General features: G+C 47.3%; 1 protein-coding gene across 2 annotated transcripts in view; it reads right to left on the bottom strand.

The window, feature by feature from the left end:
* The window catches only part of CARS1 (cysteinyl-tRNA synthetase 1), a 1,125,505-nt gene that overhangs the window by 976,529 nt on the left and 124,316 nt on the right, over window positions 1-24,660 (bottom strand). For both annotated transcript variants that reach the window (XM_069624151.1, XM_069624150.1), the window contains one exon: window positions 16,329-16,417. In XM_069624151.1, the coding sequence (XP_069480252.1) occupies window positions 16,329-16,417 (89 nt within the window). The remainder of the gene's footprint in view (window positions 1-16,328; window positions 16,418-24,660) is intronic.

Genomic DNA, 24,660 nt, shown 5'->3' with positions numbered 1-24,660 from the left:
TCTTCTGTTTCTTTAATGATAATCCCGCCCATTGTTTGTCGCACAAAATGTACCAATCTCATCCTTCTCACTTGAACAAACCCCCTGGTAAGAGGGTTATAATTCCATATAACACCTTTTCCCCTTTCGACTCTGTAGGGTACTTGAAGAATCTACCACTCTACTTTTCCGACACAAATACCTTTCCATACAGTGAGAAACAACGGACTAATACGAGAATGGTTTACCTGACATGTCCCAACCCAAAAGTCAGACAAAGTCAAGCAATTAACCAGAATCACACACATCCGACAGCCCTTTCCTTTGCCCACAGGGATAAAAGGTGGAGCACAAGTGCACAAGACAAGCAAGGCAGACCGCACGATGATACAGCTATCCAAGCACAGCAATTCAAAAGGAGGAGAAATGCAGTGAGAACTGAAGGGGCGACAAGGAGAGAAGCGACCTTGCCCTTTCCAAGCCAGACCTGTGAAACCTCTCTGCAAAGAAAACCTAAGACCATGAAGAATAGACAGCGTGTGTTGCAGCAGATGTCAACGGTACACGGAGCATGCCTACGCTGATAAGCAGGACAGAGAGAGAAGCCAGCTACCGTGGTACCGTCCTAGGCTCCAGATACAAGAATAAGCCAAGTGGTTCATCGCAGCCGGTGAGTCGAGGGGAGAGCCGATAAAAAACCGAACTCTGTTGAGCGAATGCCGCAAAGTAGCCATTTAAGTGAAGTTCAAAGAACTTAACATTAAGGGAAAACCAGCTGCAGAAAGGTCCGGCACCAAGTGGGTGCTCAATTGAGAGACTCTGTTTAATCCCAGGTTTAGTTGAAACAACTGATAACAGAAGGCCATCGGAGAGTTGCCCAGAGAAGTCCAACTGGTCATACGGGGGTCTTGCAAAAAACTCTGTACACTCGAAAGTCTTTGACCGGCAAGCCATTGAAAAACAAAGGGGGAGGGGGAACACCTGCTTAGTGGAACTTAGTTGAAAGAACTTTGTGTGGTTGGCAAGAGTGAACCCGACGGAGGGATGCCGACAAGAAGAGGCAAAGCATGATGTCTGTCATTGTGATGCTGGAAATGCATCGCAGGGACAGGGCCTCCATATCCTTGTCCTTTAATGCTTTTTATTGCGTGTTCTGTCGTGTTTTCCACAAAGGAGTTCATGTGGGACTCCTGGCTGTGCAACTCTCTCTTTTGGTTTGGTGTACAGACCCATGGGATACCCTTATGGCACCCATGGGTGGGGGTACAACCCTGTGCCCCTAGTGTATGTTTTTGGGTACCGGTGTGTGGCCCACAGAGCAGGGTATGGGCTGGTGGCAGCTCCATGCTGAATTTAACAAGTGCCCTGAGTATCCTCCATCTTGGGATACCCAGGCCCTGCCATTGGAATCAGTTGATTCCTGATAGGAATCAAGATGGCCTCTGTGGCCTCTTGCTTTCTATTGCCTGTTACCTTGTTTTCTCAAAGTCCTGGGAAGCCCCGACTCTGCCCCTTGACCCTGACCGGCTGTTGGGTGGAAGTTCCATATATGGTGTTGTTGTGAAGTCCAGGCCAGACTGGCTGGAGCCTTCCCAATGACTATGTTGTGGGTACGCCTGTGGATGGGACCTGGGTGAATGGAATGTGTGACGAATACGCATTCTGTGTTGTGGGTGTCTAGTATCTGGTGTTTGACACAATGACTGAGACAGCCCTGCCTGAAACTGGTATGAATGCAGTGTGACATGTTGAATGGCTGGGTACTTGTCCCAATACACATAACCTGTTGTGAGTGTCTGGAGAGAAGTGAATGTCCTGAATGCACTATGCACCTTATTGGCTGCCTGCCTGCACTGCATGAATGCCCTTCTGACCGATTGGTTGCCCGAGTGTGACCCAGCCGAATGAATGGGAGACCAACTAGTATATCTGGGGGCCTTTCACTGCTAGAATTCGTGCTCAGAAGCTGAAGAGTAACTGGAGTGAAACTAAAGCTTAACCTTGAAGCCCTGCTGGAAGAGAAGAATTGCTGTTGCTCTCCTTCACAATTTGAAAGCTGCTGTGTCTCCAAGAACTGACCCAGAGAGGACCTGGCAAGGCGCCCTCTTCCCGAGCTACGAGGGACCAGCTGTCACGACCCGTGACCCAAAACCCCACTGGCATGGTCACATGCCAGGTAGGGTTAGGACTCAGGGTTCACTTGGGGCCCCAAAGGCCTTGCATTATCATCATGGACTCTCCTGGAGTCAGTCCTGGCGCCATTGGCGCAAGGCTCATGTTCAGATTGGGACATTGCCTTGAAGGGACTACTTTTTCTGTGAAGGCCTGCAGCCATCATGCAGGCACCCACACAGTCTAGTTCCTAACAACCAGACTGTGTGTCGCAGTGTTTTAGGGTATGGTAGCCCAGACTACTTTACCTGGACTACTTTACAGAGGGCTATATAAACCACACCCAAGCTACAGAATGTGCTTCGCGTTATTCTGCAGCCAGCAGCGTAACGCTCATCGTGTTCAGAGACCAGCACCCGGCGATCCTTGAACAGCGGACCTGCAAAGGAGACAAAAGAACATCATTAGCAGTCTCTGCTTATCTGCAACTCGCCATCCATCGACTCCTGCTGCTCGCAGTCTTTCATCCAGTTGGCAGCATTATCAGAACACCACGCATGCACCGGAACGAAGCACCTGGAGGGAGAGAGAATGAAGGACAACGTTAAACGGGTTACTCACGGCATTCACGGCAGTAATCACAAAATCCTCACCTGGCTGGGAATTTCTTGGCCGGTTCCGCTCCGGAAATCTTCATACACCTAGAAAGACCATCGCGAGCTGAAAAGGAATAAAGAATAAAGGTTAGCAAGAAAAGACATTACCGCGCCGCACTTCGCGCTTCACCTACCATCCATCCATCATACGCTCCTGCGTCCATCATCCTGGCAGGAGCCTGATCCAAGTAGCACCCATCGAACCTCCGTGCACCTAAGGGGGAATAAAAAAAAGACATTAATAGCAAGAAAAGAAAGCAAGGACATTTTAAGACTGCTATAACCAGAATTCCCTCCTTAAAGACACTTGAAGGGGTTAGCACCAGTGAAGTTAACCCAGTCCCTCCAACCCGCAGAAAACTACGTGCCCCTGCACAGAAGGCAGGACGGAGAGCACGCCAGACATCACAACAAGGTGAGGAGTGGGCCACCAGGTCGAGTCTAGGGAGGCTAGTGGGAGGAAACGAAATCTGTTCCTAAATCCAGTCCTCCTGTGTTTTCAGGCCAGATCGCCATAGAAGGCATCATCCAGAAACGGGAAAGGTCCAGGGTGAATCCGGCAACCAGGGCATACGGACGTCCCCAAGGATACCAGGTGAGCGTAACACCACCGTGCACCAGCTAATCTTTGCCAAAGCTCCCTGGTAGACAGACCTACGTCAGGCTGCCGACCGGAGACGGGGACTGCCGCGGAATCCCAAAGAGAAGCGCCCGCACTGTTGTCCGCCACTGTTGACGACCGCCGTTGCCGACTGGAGCCGCCATGCTCCCATTTGCCTAAGGACTTAATTTGAGTCAAGGACGCTCTCGTCTGCATCGCCACCCGCTTTATCCCGCTGGAGAAGGCCTGACTGTCGACGTGCCGAGGAGCATCCGCCGGTGGGTTTCCTGCCACCTAAAGACCACAGAGACGCCGACGACTCGACACCCTTGCTGGGCCACAGTTCTTCATCATCTCTTTGCGGTCCAGAACTATCGTCACTGAGGTGCCCCGCATGCCTCTTCCTTGCAGGACGCCAACGCTCTGTCGTCGACGAGCACCGCTAGGAACGAAGCTGCCACTTTACCGCCGTAGTTCACCCTGTTCTCCGTCGGACTTTCGACAACCCGTGACTCCAGGGCCATCGATTTCCCGTCAACGAACGCTACAATTCCAGGTACATTGGGCTCTAGAACTATTGTAGAGGGAAATAAGACTTGTAGAACAATATATGGACTGGGCTTGTGATACATCTTTGCTTTACAGGTTGTCCAGGTTGTGGGGGGGAAGGGGGAGTGGTCTCCACACAGAAATGCGCCTAGTTGTTAAATGCCAGTACACTGCCAATTTCAACCATCTTGCTTTCCTTCCCCTCTCTACTGCTGGTTTCCTCTTTCTTGATCTGTGTGGCATTTCGACAGTATAGTTGATGCACTTTAATGAGATCTGATAATTGTGGTACCACTCAACTGTATATATTTACCATTGTTGATTTTCTGAGCACAAAGTGAGTTATTGTGATGGTGTACATAACCTTGAATATTGATTACATAAAGACTGTGTTTTAACTAAAACAGTGTGTGGGTATTCCTTTGTGGGGGCTTGGTGACTACACTGTACTTAAGAACCATCCTGCATCATCTCCTGAGATGCTAGGCCTTGATTGCTCGACCACGTACCAATAATAGAGAATCTTGGCTGGGGTCCTCTGTGCCTCTCCTCTACCATATAGAGAGCGGAAGTACAGACACCCCCCTCCAGTCTTTACAGTCATGCCGGTCTGTCCCTGTGACCCCATTCAAACGGAGAGGGCAGGAGCCCTCTCACCCCCTTCCACATGCTGCAGGAGCAGCATTTGCCAGTCCGGCTCAAGGCCACAGCCCAGTTGTCACACCTGCGGTACGATCCGCACTGTGCCTCTTGCGTTACCGCCATCTGGAGGAGCGAAGAGTGCGGAGAACGGCTCCTTTCTGGCAACGCTGGAGGTTGCTAGGGAAACGGAGGTTGTTGTCACGTGGTCACGTGTCTGATCAGCTGACCGCTACATTACCAGTCGGTAGCTCAGCACGCCTCCTCATTTCACGTTCACTTCTCCATAAAGGTGTCTGTAACAACAGACTTGGCGCTTCGGATTAGCGTTACTATTCCAAGTCATTTCCTCTTCTCCCCTACCCCCCCACTCTCACCTTTTCCCCTCCCCTCCCCCTTACCGCTCTCCCTCCCACACAGTCCTACTCCACTACTCTACCTATTCCATCCAGTTAATTGCTCTTCTTGCTGTTTTGTTGATTGATTCATTTTGTAATTTGCTTCTATCGTTATATCGTTATGTTTTATGTATTAAGTTGTTCTATTGTGCAGCGCTTTGGTGTAAAGCGCTATATAAACAAATAAATACAAATACTGCAGAACTCTTTGTGAAACTGACCTCGGATATCCCTCCTCGACTATTCTTGTTGTCTCTCCCTGGTTACCGGTTTTTGACTCGCTGGCTTCTGACCCAGACCGACTTGACGCAGCGTTCTGCTTCCTTCCTGGAGCTCTTCACGGCTTACTTCCACTTTCACTTTTCTCCGCCCAGCACAGAGCCCGTCTTCGAGCTGAACAGTTTGCTTCCCGCGTATCCAGCATACTCACGGGACCCAAGGCACAAACGCTGCCATCGCGGACATCTCAGCGGAAATCACCTGCTGCCTCGATCATGGACCCTGATCTGTTAACCATCCACGATTCCTCCGCACCTGGTAAGACTAACTGTACCCTTTGTCATCTTGGGATTGTCCTCACTCTTTTTGTCCTCTGTATCCATCCTGCCTCAAAAACAATACACAGCAATTGTTCATCATCAGCATAACTGGACAATACATACTGTACTCATTTATCTCCAACTTGGGACTTCAACCAAGGATCAACAGTGCAATAATTTGAACGCTCTGCTGTAGATATTGCACCAACCCTAACCTAGTAGCGGCCCTCATTCCGTCCGGGGAGTTCCCTGTACTAACCTCCCCTTTTCTTATTTTATCCTACCGTTGTTACCAATACTTAGGCACTTCTTTAGGCTATAGAGGGTAAGCGTGGTATTTCCTCTGTTGTTGCTCTGCAGGCTCTTCTCTATTACCTTGGCTAATATCAACCTCCATTCTTTTCCATTAGACACTAGCAACCTACCATCACCTGTATTTCAGGTACTGACCCTAGCAGTAGATCTGTAGTGTATTTCTTTCTTATCCATTCGGTTCTAACCACTTGTCCTTCTTTACAGCCTGGTGAAAGCGGTGTGGGTATCACCGCTCTTTTGGGTAATTTACCATCTTTGCTGTTATCTAATACAGCAGGAAGGTCCATTGCCAAAAACAATTCCCTCAGAGAGAGGGGGTTTGGTCTGGGTATTTCCCCACTGGGAATTACGCCAGCAGTGACTGAAGACTCTGTATTCATTAAACAGCTCTCTTCTGGTCCTGAGCCAACGCCCCGGACTGTCTGCACGGTGGCGAGTCTAACACCACTGGAGTCTGAGAAGGAGCATCGGCACCATTCACATTTAATTGGTGCACTTAAAATCCATTGCCTGCACCTCGACCAACATCAGCCTGGTAAATATTACCTTTGCCCAAAACCCGTGCAGCAGCGGAGTGCGATCCGAACTACCTTGCGCTTTCCCCAATGTTCCAAGATGGCCAGCGGTACAGCGGTCCGCATATTGTTTACCTGCATTGCCTAGCAACAGGCAATATTTAAGTCAATCCAGTCCGCCGGCAGGCGGAAGCCGCCCCCCACGAACAAGGCCCGCACAAAAGGGCCTCCGTCTGTCCCAGAGGTGCGGCAGGGCGTTTATTACTTGTAATAGCATTTGATCCTGAACTCTGCTACTTATCTACAGACTTATTCCCACATTTCTGCCCATGGGTACTACGAACTAGGAGTACTTTCCGATCTCAGACACTAGCCCAATCTGCACATAGCGTCTTCGCCTTACTCAAGGTAAGACACTACTAGCAACTGCCTTGAGACTTGTATCTGTCTTCTATCACATGCTATAAGGAGAGAGAGTTATTAATGCTCACGGTTTCCACTACATTGCAACGTAATGATATGAATAATTTTAGTCAGCGACCCACATTACCCCTGTACTCGCACTGTTATGCCCATTATATTTGGGTCTTGCACAACCACCTAAGAGCCCATTTCTCTAAAGATCTTTTATGCATACCAACAGATGTAGCAAACAGTCATATTAGGCTGATATTGTATTATAGAACTGTTACCAGACACGTCTTAAATCACTGATATTCCTGTCTTACTCTGCTTAATCTAATTAAATACCCATGCTTTTTTCTTGATACACTAGCCACTGAGAGATCAACCCTTTAGCAATCAACACCTGAAGCCGTAACTCGATAGTCATGACCTGCATAGCCCAGGTTGCCCTTATTAGCCTGTGTACTACCCTAAGCATGTCTAGGTCGCTTCCCTCTGCTCAAGTGATACAGCCCATCTATTTCCTTTGAGAACTCGCTATTCACACCTACCCAATGGATATTGAAATTTGCCTCCTGGTCCACTCCTAACATACCTTGTCCGCCTAACATAAGAAATGCTACACTAAGATCACAAGGCACCATGCCGCCAACCCTGGTTACGCTCCCAAATAAAAATAATGCTAACAAAAATACATATGGGTCCCTCAAGAACCCTTTGAAATATGCCACCCACAATGATAAGAGCCTATCACCCAACGCTGTTCCCACTAATAGTCAAACTAGTACCTGTGCTGCTAGCAATCAGGGTCCACATGTTAATCAATGCCCAACACATGGATTAGACCCTCTACCAAAACAGCCCACTCCATCTACTCAACACAATTCCAAACTCCACAACACACCTATCTCTGCCCACACTAACATCGATACTTCCCAACATTAGTCACCTCTTATCAAGGGCATTCTCATTAATGCGAAATCGCTTACAGCACATGCGCTTGACATCGCTGATCTCATCATGACTAACAATCTGGATCTCTTAGCTATTTCTGAAACTTGGCTGCATGTGGCAGCTGGCCCAGCCCTTTTGTTGGCCATACCAGAGGATTACACGATCCTTCGAACAGACAGGGAAAATGGTACAGGAGATGGAGTAGCCCTCAGTGAAAAAACAATTGGGTGTAAGAGAATTTACTAACCACCAAAGATCCACCTCAGGCGAACTCCTTACCTTGAAACTACCTTTTACAGCCAACTCCACACGGACGATACATCTCCTATATAAACCGCCAGCCCCAGTTTCATGCTTGGATGAAGAGATCATCCAGCTCCTCACTAATAATGTCAAACCAGGATCTAAAATCATCTTACTAGTAGACCTTAATTTAGGACTCAATGACCCCAAGGACTCCAATGCCTTAGCACTAGCAAACACAATAACAGAACTAGGCTTTCAGAACTGTACTACAAATCCAACCCACAACAAGGGTAGAACCCTTGATTGGATAGCTGATCTGAACTGTAACATCAAGATTCTTGCCAATAGGTGCTAGGTCTGACCACCACGTGATTACCTTCACTATACAGGACCAACCTTTATCAAACCTCAGCCCTAGTATAGCCCCTGCGGACCTTACCAGAAACAAACGTAATATTACAGCAAAGAAATTGCTAACGTAAATTTACCCTATTACCAGTCTACCTTACTTTGAAAATCTTAACCTGGCAGAGATGGTAGAGGTGTATAACCAAACTCTCTCTCAGGCGGTAGAAAAAGTGGCCCGCTAAAAAATGTGCAAAGCCAAACAGCCTGCACATCCAAATACCTGGTACACCACAAGTCTAAAAAGTCTACATAGTATTAAGAGAGCAACTGAAGGAATTTGGAAAAGAAACCCGTCTTCCATCAATAAAGATACATTTGTCACAGCCTCAAGCAACTACAAAAATGCGATCAAACGAAAGGTGACACTTAAAATGAAAGAATTTGCAATGCTGAATCAGGTACAAAATAACTATTTACCATCCTCAGAGAATTAGACACCCCAGTGACTCCAAAGGAACACTGCTTAAAAGACACCAATTGGTGTTCAAATATCCAAAAAGCACTCCTGGAAAAAATCTCCCTCTTGCAAAAGAAGATGGACATTAATAAAAGTAGCCTACCTCTAGACTCACGTTTAGAGAATATCAACTCCTCTCATAACCAGACCATCCGATTTCAGTTTGCCTCAGTGTCAATACCTGAAGTGATAAAAATAATTGAAACCCTCAAACCTTCAAGATGTAAGGGGTTTTATGCCCTGCCACTCTGATCAAAAATGTGGTAGTTGAGCTTGCTTCTTTCATCAACACCTTAATAAATACCTCCTTCAAAACAAATACGTCCCCACCAACTTGAAGGTTGAGTGGGTCCTCCCACTACTAAAGAAATATACACTAGACCCGAATATACCTACAAATTATCGGCCAATAACCACGGTACCCTTCCTACTTAAAATTCTGGATAGGGCAGCGTACCTCCAAACTCAAAATTACCTTTAATCTAATAATCTCCTAGGCCTTCGACAGTCAGGGTTCAGACCAGGTCATGGCACAAAATCAGCTCTTATTGACCTTAAATTACAAATGGATGAGTTAAGAGACAAAAAACAATATAGCTCTCCTCCTTCTACTAGACCCGTCTGCTGCCTTCGACCTGGCAAACCATAACGTCTTGTGCAAACACCTGACCTCAGACGTAAACTTCTCTGCCAAAGCCACCTCATGCATTCAATCTTTCCTCTCCAACAGGACAATGAGAGTTTTCGCACTGACCGCTATGGCTGACCCAGCGCACGGTCCATGCGGAGTCCCCCAGGGGTTGTGCGTCTCCCATACTATTTGACCACCTCAACAGTTTGGGTGTCGCCTACACAAACTATGCAGATGACACCCAAATACTCATAACTCTCTCAGGCTCCTCTGATACTCTAAACTTCTGAATGAAATTTACCAAGTTATACAGGCATGGATTGCCATTCATGGCATCTGTTTGAATGACGAAAAAAACAGATGCTACTGATCGGCTCCCAAAACCGTTTAACCGACTGTCTGATCATTTCAAATCCTTTGTTATCGATACTAATACCATCAAAGTAGCTAAAGAAGTTAAAACTTAGGGATTTATCTAGATGCAACACTCACTCTAACCAAACAAGTTAATGCTACAGCCTCTTCAGTGGCCTATACAGCTAAACTCATCACAACGTGTAGCCCCTTCCAATCCGCTGACAGTTTTATTACCATGGCCAGAGCCCTAATATTATCAAGATTGGATTACTGCAATGCCCTATATATCGGCACTAGCTGCCTTAGCCTAAACAAACTACAAGTACTGCAGAATAATGCCTTAAGAGCGGCATTAAACATACCAAAATCCAACCACATTACTGTCACCAGACAAAAAGGTCCACTGGCTTCCAGTGAAGAACATGATCACCTTCAAAACATTATCAGTGACCCACAAGTGCTTTGTGAATAAAGCCCCTAAATACCGAAACTGCAAATTCGCTAAGAATCAAACTAAAAGACCCACCAGAGGCTCACAGGTCAACTGACTAATGATATCTAGGTACAAACTAGAAAAAACAGGAGGCAAGAGTTTTCCAGTCTTAGCCTCTAAACTCTGGAATGCCTTGCCATTTGACCTGAGAACTGAGACAACCTATTGGGCCTTCAAAAAAAACATAAAACCTGGCTATTCTCACAAGAATAATATGACCCAAACATTAGGCGACACAAACAGTGATATGTATGCATATTACAACTGTGACCTGCCTTGAATCAGAATTTGTTTACACCTGCACAGTAATTGTATTATTTGCTGTACTCTTATGTGTCACCTTGTCTCTGTATATTCCCTCAAATTTAAATGTCATTTAAAATATGAGTAATTCTTTTGCAACCTGTAATCTTGCGCCCAGATACCTCCGGTTATGTGCGCTATATAAACAAACAAACAAATAAATAAATAAATGATGCCCTAAACAGGAGAACATGTTTGCTGAAAAAGTCGTAGTTAAGCCGACAGAGGGAGGCGAACCATCGTGAATGGTCTGAGCCCGGCAGAGGGGGATCCAGGGGTGAAACGCTAACACCCACCGACACGTGCAGGAAAAAACCAAGTTGTATGAATCTGTCAGTGAACCCGACGGAGGGAGACTGAAATACGAAAAGGGTCTGCCCCGGAAGAGGGGACCCAGGGGTTAAGAATCATCACCCCACCATAAGTGTCATAGAAAGGAACGGTCATTTTGTCATTCTGAACATATCAGACCCTCATAGCGAGAGATCTAACTACCGAAGGTCTTCATATTGCTAAGAACATTTTGAGGACAAGGGTGAATGCGATGGAGGGGTGTCCACCAAGCGTTGTTTAAAAAGACATTACGATTTGTGAATATCAACAGGTGAACTTTTTGGTTGTGAAAAGCCAAAGTGAACCCGACAGAGGGAGGCTGATCTTCGAAAGGCGTCTGGGCCCGGCGGACGGGGACCAAGGGGTGAAGAAAACATCATCCCAAGTACTATCAGAATTTGTTCATTATTCTGGAACACATCAGTCCTTCATAGGCAAGAGACTTTTTAATAGAAGAGAGACTTGTCCATCGAGGCTGCCGATAGCTGATGACGGAACTGTCTCGTGCTGGGAAAGTTCGAGAGTGTGCTGTGCTCAAAAGGTCCCACCGTGTCCCGTGCTCAAAATGTGGGGGAAGGAGACCCTGGCTACTGCATCCTGATTTATTATTTGTGAACACTTCTTTCTATTTTGTGAACACTATCCCACACCATTTTAGTAATTAGTTGTAAGGTTTGGCAATATTTGTTTTTTGTTTTTTTTTTTGGTATAGGCCCTTTTTGATTTGACAAGACGCCACAAGGACTGCCTTATTTTTCATTTGATGTTCGAAGCGTGCTCCCATCTTAGATTAAGGTTTAGATTTGGTGTTTTTCCAACCTGCATATGCAGTTTAATAAACACGCTTAAACTGTGAACACTTGTGTCTGTCTTTACTGTTGCCACCATGAGTTCCTCACACTGCGCATACAAGTACCAGGGGGCGCTGCCACGGAGGGCTGTGTATTTTGGTCAAGTCCCCCGTGTGAGTGAATTCTTCCAACTTGAGCCATCCTACCTTTTTTTTGCAGGTGGTAAGAATTCATAGGGTGGGAGGTTGTGATGCCCTGGTGGTGAATTTTTAGAATAGCCCTCATACCCAGTTTGGTTAGAACAGACTCCCTATTTTAGCCTCCATAAGGAGGGTTTGGGAAACTGGGTGGCTGCAAATGATTTAATCCTTATTTTAGGGGGGGGGGGCTTTAATCTTAAATTGGGTAACAGGCCTGGCAGTACGCTGATCTGATGGAAGAGGATTTGGTTAGTATTTTGCCATCAATCATGAGAGATGACAGAATCAGTAGGGAGGGGCTTGGGTTTTGCTCGGGGGCTGCGTGCGGTCAATGGTCGTTTCCCCAAGGATGCTCCGGGAAACTTTACTTTTACTTCTATAATGGGTCGGTCTACCATTGATTATTTTTGTGTCCCAGGGAAATTCTGGGACTGTGTTATTGAGTTTGCGGTGTTGGATGTTTTGTGCAGCGATCATTTTCCTATCCAATTCACGTGCAGGCTCCAGGGTAGATTTTTCCCTTTGGGGCTGACTCATAAGTGCCCCCGTGCCTTTAAGCCATGGCTAAAATGGCAGTCAGCAGATTGTGAGAGCCTGAAGAGGAATATCGTTAGAAGCAATTGGCAGGCTCTTGAACGCTTTTTAGCTGGTAATTTAAACTAGAATGACACATGGTTTGAATTTTCATTATTACTGGATAATCTTTTAATGTTCTTCACACGGAGTGTGGACAGAAGTAAGAGCAGCCCTCACCCCACGTGGTTTAATATTGAGTGTGCCAAATCAAAGTGTTCGCTGTTGAGAACTCTGAAGAACCCATTATCTTCAAGGCTTGATATTATCAAGGCCCAACATCTTATGAGAAGGCTATTGCTTGTAGAAAGGGTGAAATGGAAACTGTCTTGGGAGGCATGGGTCCATTCCTCGCTTAATAATGACGCCAAGCTCTTTTGAGAAATTATTAATAATGGGCCCTTTTATAACTACAACCAGGGTGGTCCGTGTTCTGGGGCCTCTGATGAGGATTAGGTAAGTCATTATTCTTCCTTTTATATAGTAATGCCTCAGGTGATCTGGCTATTGCTGAGCCCCTTGCTTTGGAGCCCAACTTATTATTTGGCATCATGGAGGATATCATCAAACTCACTGTTGGGGAAAGCCTGACAGCCATTAAGATCCAAGGCAGGAATAAGGTCCCTGATTTGGCTAATGTCCCTGCAGACTTGTTCCTGGCAGAACCAAACCTGTGGGCCCACATTCTGACTTTGGGGTTTAATGCTGCATGTGCTGGGGGCCTGTTTCTTGGTCCTGTGCTATTATTTGCCCAATCTATAAAAACAAGGCCTAACAGCGTTACCAGGATCTTATCGACCAATCTCGCCTTTGGTATTCTGTATTTAAGATTTTCTTCGGGAGACTGGCGTCTTGGGTGGAGAGTACAAACATCTTTTATCCATTTGAGGTGGGTTTTAGACCAGGTCTGGGGACCGCAGAACAGGCCTTGAACCTTTATCGGGTGGTAGCAAACTCTTTGTTTATCAAGGATGAACCTATCTATCTGGCTGTCATGGATCTGAGCACTGCATTTGAGAAGGTCAATCGTGGCAGGCTATGGAGTATGGTCAGATCCATAAATTGCCCTGGTGTCTTGGTGCATCTTTTAGAAGGCCTGTGTGGCGAGTGGACCTGCTGGACATTGTACCCCTTTTTCCAAATAGAATGTGGGGTACGTCAGGGCTGTGTTTTGGCCCCTTAGCTTTTTTGTGTTTATATAAATGGTCTTTATGACCATTTACTTAAATCAAACTCCGACTTTCCTAGGCTGGGCAACCAGCGTTTGCCTTTACTTGCATATGCAGACGACAACAATTTCACTAGCTCGCATCCCCAGATCTCTTCAGTGCCTCGTTGATCGCTATGCCCAATTTATGAATACCCTGGGTTTAAAGGTAAATGGCACACATTAAAAAACTAAATACGTTTTGTCACCCAATATTCAGGAGCCAGAGGAGAATGCATATTCGGATACCTCCTTCCCACTGACATGTTCTCGACATACTTCACTAAACTGCGGGGTGTAACAGACACCCACTTCCCTATCTGAGGATTCCTATCTGAGGATTGCATGTGCTCTCATTTGGAGCACATGCTCGGAGCGTATTGTACCCAGGTTAAGGGGCCACATCTGGTGTATAAACCACACATCAGGATATAAAACATGCGCTGGAATTATGTAAAGAAATGACAGCAAAAGACGGTTGAGAATTATACACGAATACTCAACTAGTGCTTTTATTTATGACGACAGATTGGTGGGCACGTGCACCATGTTTATCCCCGTCTAGTTTCCATGTGTGTATCTTTAAGCCTGAAAAAGCATTTCAGAGGTTCGTCTTTGCATTGGCTTTTCTCGCGAAGTGCAGCCAGTTCGGTTTCGGCCCAATACGTGCAACGTTCCGGGTCCCCTCGCTGAAGCTTGTTTGTGAACTAATGAGGCCGATAACATTAAAAGGAAGAACGGAAACACCCAGGCAAAAATTCACAGTTCATGTTTCGCTTAGATGAATGCTATCCAGGGTCAGACTGGGGCATACAATTGTCTCGAGTCGGGCTCGGCACCAATGAAAAAGTGGCCAAAGTTGCAAACGACAATTCATTCTTTTTGTGACAGACGCTAGTGGGACCAGGCTGCCTCCCGTGCCCTGTCTGGTCCTGTGCTTTGTCCTGCCTTGCCTCAATCACTTAGGCTACCTTACGTCCGGCCACCACCGCCACGGCCATGCTGAGCCTGATGATAAAAATAGGTGCTCGGAGCAGCGGCCCATGGGAAGGTAAGATTTTAAAAGAAAAAACGTATATTTGGGCAGATGGGGCCCATCACTTTCGAAGTGATGGGCCACAGCCGCCACTCAAAATAAGTTATTTCTTTTAAAACCTACCTTCTGTGGGGCGGGGCCCCGGCCACCGGCCCCACGGAAGGTCAGGTTTTCAAAGAATAAAGTAAAATACATACTTTTGGGCACAATCCACGGGCCTGGCCACCTGCGGCAGAGTCATCCGACTCAGTCTGCGGCAGCACCTGCTCACAGAAATTGGCCTGGGACTGGCACTGACTGCATTCAGCAGCACACTGCACACAGGTCACACAGACAGAAGCCCGTGCGCGGATGGGCCCCTGGTGGGGTCCTGACTCCTGGGCAGTCAGGACACCACCAGGGGACCATGCCGCTGCCCGGGCCCCAACCTGGGCCTTCCTTGCCCGATCACTTGACTGTGACAGCCTCCGGATGCACCGCACGCAGCAACAAGTGACTTACCTGGTTTGCCAGCTGGGACTTGGTCTCCTGTTGGGGCCTCAGGCTGGGGGGCCGGGTGCGCACACTGGCACCCGCACAAATGAAAAAGCAGGCACAGGGGGGCCCCCAGGAAGCAACTAGGCTGCACCACGCAGTGCAGCAGGGCAGGCTCTCTCTCTCGCAAGTCTGGACCGACGACGCCACGCCTCGACACCTTCACTTCACAGTAACTCGTGAAATGAAGGTGGCGCTGCGCTGCCTCCTGTGGAAACAACACCACGTAACCATGTAATTTCACTGGCTCAGATGAACAGCCAATGAAAACTGCACATTCTGTGTTACTATACAGAATGCATCAAATACTGCATAGTGACAGCAGAATGGTAGTTTTCATTGGCTGTTTGTAACAGTTTGTTGTTCATTGCTATTGCCGGCCCCTCTCAGGCCCGGCCAGCCATGGCCTGCAACCACGACAGAGATCGAGATCAGAATGACAAATCCAAATGGGCCTCATTACGACCCTGGCGCTCACAGAATGAAGGGTGCCGGTACGGGACCGGCAGCCTTCATTCCATGAGCGCCGATTACGAGGTTCCCTTTGCGGGACCCGGACCAGACGTCTGGTAAAACCAGACGTCTTTTAAGGGTCCTGCGAGGGGAAGAGGGAGGTAATAATGGGCCATTTGTAATGTGCCCATTATTACCTCCTCCCCAGTCCCATTGAGCCCTATGGTGGCTCAAATGGACATGGGGAATGGTTCCTGCAAGGAGGAATTACCGGGTCCTCCCATGTCAGAATGACCCGGTAAGTCCCCATTGCAGGAACCCAGTAATGGAGTCCGGTTTGGAGGCAGCCATGGTGCTACTAGCACCATGGCTGCCTCCAAATTCGTAATGAGGCCCCATGATTTATAAATCGATAGCAAAGCGAAGTGGAAGAACAAACAAAGCAATGGCACGTGCGCTGGCTCCGCATGAGTTCTGGTGCCCAAAAAAGAGTGCCGGTGTTGGGCACTGGCAGCCACCCCCACAAATTAAGCACTGAACAAAAGGTAAATGTTCACAAACCACTCTAGGAAAAAAGGTTCATTAAAGACAAGTTTGGCCTGAAGACAGGGAAGCTGCAATCCCATTAACATTAAATACCATACCTGGCATGACCCATGTGAGAAGCATCGTATACGGTTGGTCCACAGCAATACCATAAGACTTTTTTTCCATTCTGAGGCACGAACACTTCCTTAACATAAATGAAGAAATAAACATCAATGAATGAATAAATAATAAAGTTGGAGACAAACATTCCTAGAATGTAAACGTAACAAATACAAGGCCAGGTGATTACAGCTAAGCAGAATTTTATTTTCTCTCAAAAACATGTATCAAATGTTCACAAGGAACAGCCTAGCCTATCCTTCTAGACCCCATGTTAGGCTTACAATTAGTATGTGTTTTTTGTAGTGTTAATTAAAATATTGCCTGAATCTTAAACATTTATCAGTACTCAAACAAGAGTTGCTATTTATTTTGTTCACATTTGAAATGTATTTATTCAATATATTCTTGGTAAATACATCACAGAGCTCACTATATGAGGCATGAGCATTAACCGCTGCGTAGCATCAGTGCTAGTCAGCACATGAAAACATTGAGTTTATACAAAAACACAAATTAAACATGCATATGGGGAAACTGAGAAGAGAAAAATGTTGAAAACGTAGAATATATAGATTTCACCCATACATTTATATTCAAATTCAGAATGGCATTTTGTTAGAATGTTCCAAAAACTAATGTTTACAGTCTAACTCAACTATGTATTCAATTTCTACTTATTTATGTTTGTAAATCGCAGTGTGTCGAATCCCAGGATGTTGTCACTGCTTCCGTAAGGAGAGCCCATTCCCATGAGGCCATCGGTGTGCGCCTGCTACCCCCGAGCTGGTAATCAGTGGGTGGATCTAATGGGAGTGGAAACCCCCTGTGAGACCAGTGACTAATAATATGGGAGAACGCAGTATCCACCTAACACCTACACCTCTCCTTCACCCCCACTCTCTACATCACTACCCTCCTGTCCCATGTACTTCTATAGAACACAAGAAGTAGAAAGCACTGAGACAAGGAAGAATAGAGGTAACTGTCCAGAGGTTCCAGACCAAGAAACTGATGAGGGAGAAGTGCAGATCCACAGGGATCAATCGGATGAAATTGCATGATCGGTCTAGAGAATGGCGGCCGCTCACCGTAGAGAACAGCAGGGAGAGACCAGAGCACTAGGAGGCGAGAAGCACGGTGTCCAGGGAACACGCCAAGAGACCAAGAACCGAGAGGCTGGCTGGGGACAGCACCGGCAGCACAGCACTGTTGAACCATGCAGCCCAGCCGGGAGAGACACATCAAACAGGGTCAGAAACCAGAGAGCTGCTGCAGTATGCCCGAGAGAGCTCAACAGCGCCCGAGAGCCAAAAAGAGACACAAGAAAGCCTGCAACCTCACCGGAGACCTGCAGTCAAGACCCTAAGGGTATTTGTGTGGCTGAGTCTATGGGTACAAGGAACCCCAAATACAACAGTGCATGAAAAGTGGGAGAGAGAGAGGATAACCCTGCAGTAAGTGAAACATTATCAAGACACTATAGCAAGGAGAATAGGGTCTAGGACCCTTACAGGAGAATGGCATATCACATAACCAGACTACCTATTAATCTTCGTGCAAGTTCTTGGAGAGAAGGCAACCCAGTGCTGGCAAATATCTGAAGAGAAGGTGAGGAGAACTGAGAAAAATTCCTGTGGACGCAGTACTTGGAAGGAGAGTATGCCAAGTCTGCATGTGAGATTAAGAGACCATGAAAAGAACTGTGAGAGTAATGTATATGAACCCAGAAAACTCAAGCATATTGAGAAACTGAGAAATCTAGCGTATGTTCTTGCAAAACGTAGGATTGCCATGGGGTGGAAGAAATGCCACAAGCCTAGGGTGGATGTATGGTGGAAGGACTTGCAGAAATGGGCGGAAGCTGAAACTGTGGCATGGCAAGAAGCGAGTAGCCTGGCTGGAGAAGGGGAGGTGGGCACCTTGTTGGCTTGGAAATCGCTAATAGCAGAATTGTTTGGAGTAATATCAGATCCAACAGACTCCGAAGAGAACGAAACCCGGTGGCATGTGCCAGACATTGAATGAGATTGACAAATAGGCTCATGGGGGGAGGGAGGTGTTGAGGGAGCAGTGATTAAGATAAATTGATGTGTAATGGAACAATTATGATTATGCTGCTTGTTTGGTTTGTGTTGTTTTGTTTGCATAAAATCAATAAAAGAAATTTAAAAAAAATTTAAAAAAATGTACATGAACCCAGAACTTGGCAGATTAGTGAACCAAGTCTTTGTTTAAACAAAGAGACCTTACCAGAGAAGGGAACCAGGTCTATCAACCAGGGTCAGGGACCCACCACCGTTTGGAGAAGCATCCAAACTACTCTTCTTCATTGCAGTACCTGGTAGAGAAATGAACAAGGCCTTCCCAGAAAGTTAGGGACCCATCACTGTTTGGTTAAGTGTCCCAAACGACTCTTCTTAATCGCGGAGAAAGGGACCAGGTCTGCCAACCAGCCCCCAAAGGCAGAAAAGAAGCCTGAGAAAGGCTAGGGAAGGGAGACATCGCCCACCAGGGTTTGAACTGTGTCATAAGGTTGAGGAAGGGAAATATTCCCCCCCAACAGTTGATGAACTGCACAAGAAGCTGTAGGAAGGCTGGGAAAGGGAGAGATTCCCCCATCAGTTAAAACTGAACTTTGAGAACCTTCAAACCAAGAACTGCCTTTCATCCAGGGGAAGGGCGTCATTCCTCTGGACCAGGAAGATATCCTTTAGATTTAGCTTAGCGTAAAGTGTGTGGGACAGAGATCGTATTCAGGCATAGGACTGTGGACTCTGATTTGACATCCTGACGGAGTAATTTTGGTTGAGGCAAGGAAACCCTCTTAGAGTTAGGGCAAGATAGGGTTTTCTTTTCATTTTTTCACTTGAAAGAAAGTCTCCAACAACCACTAAGAACCCTTTGTGTCAGAGTATTACTTCGGCATTCTTACATATGGTGTCAGAAGTGGGCTGTGACTTGGTCAATACAAACTAAGGAACCCTGAGTTACGAACTCTCCCTCAAAAGAACATTTTCCCAATTTTGTGTTGGTTGAAGATAGTTCCACCTTACCTTTTGACCCAGGGGCAGAGAGAACACCTTTTATTTCCGCCTTGCAAGATAGTTCAGGGAGTGATGAAGGGAAAGAAGACACTTCAGAGTCCAGACCATTGTCCTTATTCTTAGAGTACTTACCCCCTTGCCTAGGGTTGGATACTTTTGGAATACCTTGAAGCAAGTGATGAGGTAGAATCCTGGTAGTTGGGTGGGGTAGGCGGGGTTAGAAGACTGGGAGACCAGATTGGCGAGATTCTAGAGATTCCAGGTCCAATTAGAGGATCTTCCCTCTATTGGACAAGTTGGAAACTGAAGATCGATCTCACCCAGAAAAATTAGACAGAGCAAGCTGGGGGACGAGGGAAGCTCAGGGGATTTCCAAAACATCTAGTGAACTTGAGTCCGAGGAGGAAGGGGAGGCCCCAGGTATACGAGGCCCCAGGTATACCTGAAACAGGACCACTAAGAGAAAACATGAATCTCAGAAGCCTTGATAGCACGTCTAGTGAATTGTCAGGTGCCAGCTAACTTAAGATAAAAAAAGGGATTGGACAGATTCATCATCCATTAACAAAGACCCATCCTCCAGCCCTACCAGGAGGGAGAAGACCACAGAAGGTTTTGTTCTGAACTTTGAAAGATTAGCCCACCAATTTCATTGGAATGAGGACCTTAAGATAGGTTATCTAGCCCTCCTACAGGCCTCTAATCAAACCCGGAATCCTCTAGGCACTACATCCTTATTAAGATATCAATGGATTTGGGTCTGGTTAGTTGGCGGTTCCACATCTAGCAAGACTGTTTATGGCACTGGACAACCGGATGTCCCAGGCACAATGAAAAAAGGATCACCATGATGTGGACGACCTTGGACGACTCCCAGGACATGAAGCAGGCAGGAAATATTGATCAGACGGCAGAAGACAACCCTTGTGGTGGAGACAAAGAAGCTATTGCACAAAGGCCCCTCTTCATACTGGAGACTTGCATCTGCAGATAAAGGCATCTTGTCTCACTAGTGGAGGATCTGCAGAGTCCCACATCCCAACTTGGGATGGCAATCAAGGCAGCAAGGGAGCCCAGGCAGGAGCTTGCCACAGGGTGGTCCAGAGACACTTCCAAAGGCGTATAACGGTTGGATACTCTAGCATGGCTTGAGACTGGTTATTCCCAAGAGTCCAGGGGTTGTAGTACAGATGAAGGCCTTCAGGAGATCGGACAAAGGAGCAGTGTTTCGGCAGAAGAGTTTCTGAAGGCAATACTGGTTGGCTGCAAGGATGAACCACAGATTTACAGCAGGATGCTCCTCTCCGAAGGGATCTTGTTACAATAATCTAAATTTGAGCTTCAGTTGCCTAGAGCCCACCAATGTTAAGGATCTACGCCATTCAAACTGGCAGGAGCTGTGCAATCATGAAGAGGCTCCAACCACAACATATCCCCAGCAACAATCACACTCTGGGCAGGATGTGGACTGGGACCAGAAAGTTCCAGCCCCCACAACCTGCCACAAATGCATACCACCCCCTTTGCTGGAGAAAGCCAAAGGTTTGCCCAGAAAGGGCTTACTGTACATGGCATATGCACCATTGAGAGGGCAGGAAGAATGCCAAAAACAAGATGGCCAAAATAGTAGGCGAAATTTCATGGAACAGACAGTTTAGAGTGTATGGTACTCTAAAAGGAACTATGTGACAAAATTTCAAAGCACATGCGAGAAAGTAAAAGAAACATGGTAGAAAAATATCCACTTCAACCAGCTCATCCGTCCCTGGACAAATCATGCAAGTAACCATAAAATTACTCAAAACAAAAGAGAAAGAGATACAAAGTACCCCTACTGCACCTCCATGTATGGTTATGTGTAGTGTAAAACAGGCAAGGAATTTCATGATGGGGACAGAGTTCCCCTGCACTGATAGCCATCGGGACTGATCAGTCCCCCAAAACAGTCCAACTAAGCAAGGCAAGCAAGTAAAGCAAAAAGGCTTTACTTGCATTCAAAACAGGAACAAAACAGCAGCAAACGTTGGGTGGTTTATTAGATGGCTATGCAGGGAATGCAGCAAAAAGAAAATATTTGCTAACAAAACCTATAACAAGAACAATACGTCAAGCCGAATTCCTGACATCTCTAAAGCTCCAATAATTAAGCTTTGTAGGCACGGTTCAAAGGAGGTACAGGGCATTATGAGCCCTGAAGACCTAGTTAATAGCCCAATTGCAGGTCTTTAAACCTGTGCTGCTTTCACATGAAAGAACATTTTCAAAAAGCCATCAATAATGGGGTAATGCCTTTATAAGCCTATATAACAGGCAAGTAATGGCCACTATGCTTTTGGCATTTACATTAGCATGGGTATGCATGGGACTGTTGAGAAAATGATTTCCGCCTCAGAAATCATTTTGAATTGGTTGCGGGTGCATATGCACGGCCTCTCAATGCGACAAAATTCCATTTGGGCGGTAACAGGGAAGTGGCAGCAGATGTGTTCTGGACTTCTGGTGGGATTGACATGTGGCAGTATGAACAATCTGCTGGCTCTACCAGTTCGTAGAGCCAGCAGATTGGCTTCCGCACCCGCTGAGGGTGTTAATTGGGCAATCGGGTAGCTGATCGGCTTCAGAGCTAGCAGAGTGGTCGCCACACATGGCACTACCGTTTTCCCACCTCATCTGCCTCCCACCCCCAAATTCAGACCCTCCACACACCCCCAAATCCATCAATTTCCTTAACTTTTAATGGCTCCTCCGCCATGGCAGCACAGCTTCCTGTTGAAGCCATGGAAATGGAAGAGGGGCCCTGAGTGGAGCCCTGGGTTCAATCTCCATGGCAACCCTGAACGTAGCAGCGCACCCATGTTTTTTAAAATATTGCTATTAGCACCTCAAGGGTTTACCTCGGGGTGTTAATAGCAATAATCTCGTGTTCTGCAGGCTGCACCAGCCAGTAACGGCCCGGGGCCCGAGTTACAGGCCAGAGCGAGATTATTTCTTAATGAGACTGCTTAATGGATATTCCAAGGGTTACAATTAAGCAGTAACCCCCCCCCCCCCCAAAGGGAGGGGGTATTACCCGATCAGGTAATGCGCCTGGGCTGAGTTACAGGCTCAAGGTCCTTAACTTAAGCATCAGATCATTACCAGACCGATAATGCCCCCAGCCATTGGAGTTTATTGCCATTAGCATCCTGCCATGCTTACCAGGGCGGATAATGTGTTTTTTCTTTTGTATTTGTTATTTCTTTTGTATTTGTTATTTCTTTTTCAAAATGTCATGTTTGGGGGGCGTGGCCTGGCTGGTGGCCGATGGAGGTGTGAGCCAGTTCGCTCCAGCAGCCCTAAGCTGAGAACACGGCAGCCATTATCTGGCACCGTTTTGCAGCGAGACACCAATCGCTGCACATGTGAACATGCACAGAACGTAAAGGTGCAGTTTGGAGGAGGTTGGTGTCGGAGGAGCCCTGTGAGGAGGACGGGCCCACGGCCGCACAATCTACCCTCAGCAAGACAGGGAAAATGACGACTGCGCCAAAAGGCACGTAGGAGGAGCCGCTGCCAGAGTTCCCCTGGGACGAGGACCTAGCTACGCTCATGAGGCGGCTGCATCTCGGAGGGATTGGGAGGAGGCGGAGCCCCTGTGGGAGCCCCTCCGGGCGAAGGTGAGGGAAATCGCTCCCCAGCTGCGGTGCCACTGAAGCAGCCCGAAACGAATCAGCCGGAGCCCGTTACATGCTTGCTCCCCCTTGGAGAAGCAGCGGGCTGCGCCCGGATACAAGCACTTATAATGGGAGAAGGCGAACAGGTGGCTTCCTCCTTCCTCCCCTCAAAACCCCCCAGCAATTGTAGAGCCTGCTGACCTCCTCCCTCCGAGGGCTCTTGGCGGGTGGGGAAGCGTTCGGCAGGGACGCTGCACCCAGCGGCCCCTGCAGCAACAAAGACTGCCTCTCCCGCCAGCAGCCCGAATATGGAGCGGGCATAAATAAATGAAGCACATTACAGCCGCAGGGGATGAGCGCGGCAGGACATTTGGCGAGTCCAGAGTGAGCAGTAGGGAGGAGGGAGCTCTGGAAGGTAAAGAGCAAGTGTGGACTGGGCTGCAGTCTACGGAGCAGGCAGGGCTCCATATGAGGCGGCTACCATGGGATCTACACTGCAAATGAAAGGCTCCAATAGATGCAGAGAGCTCACCAGCAAGGAAGAGCAGGGGGACAGCATTGCCCAGCAGCAGTAAAGGGATCAATGCCCATAGCACACCCTCATAGTGGACAATACGGCGGGCTGATCCAGCCATTGGTCTCTAGAGGAGAGTGGGCCTCATCTTAATAGCAGGGGAAAAGATACACCCCAACTGGACAGTTTTGAAGTGGCAGGCTGAGCTGACGAGGCAACACTGGAGGAGGGAAAAAGAATTGGAGTCGGAGCCAAGCAGAAGAGTCTGGGAGGGGCGGTGGTCCAGTTCTTTAAGTGCAGCAAAGCCCCCTTTCAATACACTTCTGCCCCTTTGCATTCATGCGCAAGATGAAGTCGGGAAAGATGAAGGACAAGCTGGCTCCATCTATTAAAGAAATTCTCCAGCAGGCTAAACCGGCAACCAACCTGCCCCCGACTTCAGAAGAGGAGACTCAACTCGCCACAAGGGGTGATATTAAACGTCTGTTTCAGTACATACAAAAGTAAATGGCGTCCACAATGCAAGAGCTGAAAAACTCCTTTCAAGACTTAACCCTCAACGTGGTGCAGAATGACACTAAATTGGGGGAGCTGGAGACAGCCTTCTATGACCAGGCTCAGGAACAATTTAAGCAGAGAGTGGCAGCTCTAGAGGCGTATAGACAGGCCGCAGAAGAGAAGCAAGAGGATATGGAATATCACTCCCGAAGGAACAATACACCGGTCAGAGGAGTGCCCAGGGAGATCAAGGATCAGGAGCTAGAAGAATACATCAAAGAGATGTTCCTGCGAGATACTGGGGGATGAGGAAGCCAACCTTACGTTAGACCGCACGCACAGAGTGTACTCTAAATTTCAAACGCGGAAGAATCTCATTCCACACATCCTGGCGAAAGTCCACTTCTTCAAAACCAAGGAAATGATCTTTCAGAAATCTAGGGAACGACGCTGCCTAGAGTACGAAGGGGCTTCCCTCCAACTATTCCAGGATTTTTCACAGGGGACAATCCAGAGGCGGAGGCTTATGCAGCCCCTGACCAACTGGTTAGGGGAGAAAGGGGTTTGATATAGGGGGTGTACCCCTTCCGCATCATGTTTCAACTAGATGGCACCC

Source organism: Ambystoma mexicanum, chromosome 11, assembly GCF_040938575.1.
Source record: "Ambystoma mexicanum isolate Mex_15411 chromosome 11, UKY_AmexF1_1, whole genome shotgun sequence".
Classification (NCBI taxonomy): domain Eukaryota; kingdom Metazoa; phylum Chordata; class Amphibia; order Caudata; family Ambystomatidae; genus Ambystoma; species Ambystoma mexicanum.
This window is presented reverse-complemented; position numbering and strand designations above follow the sequence as displayed.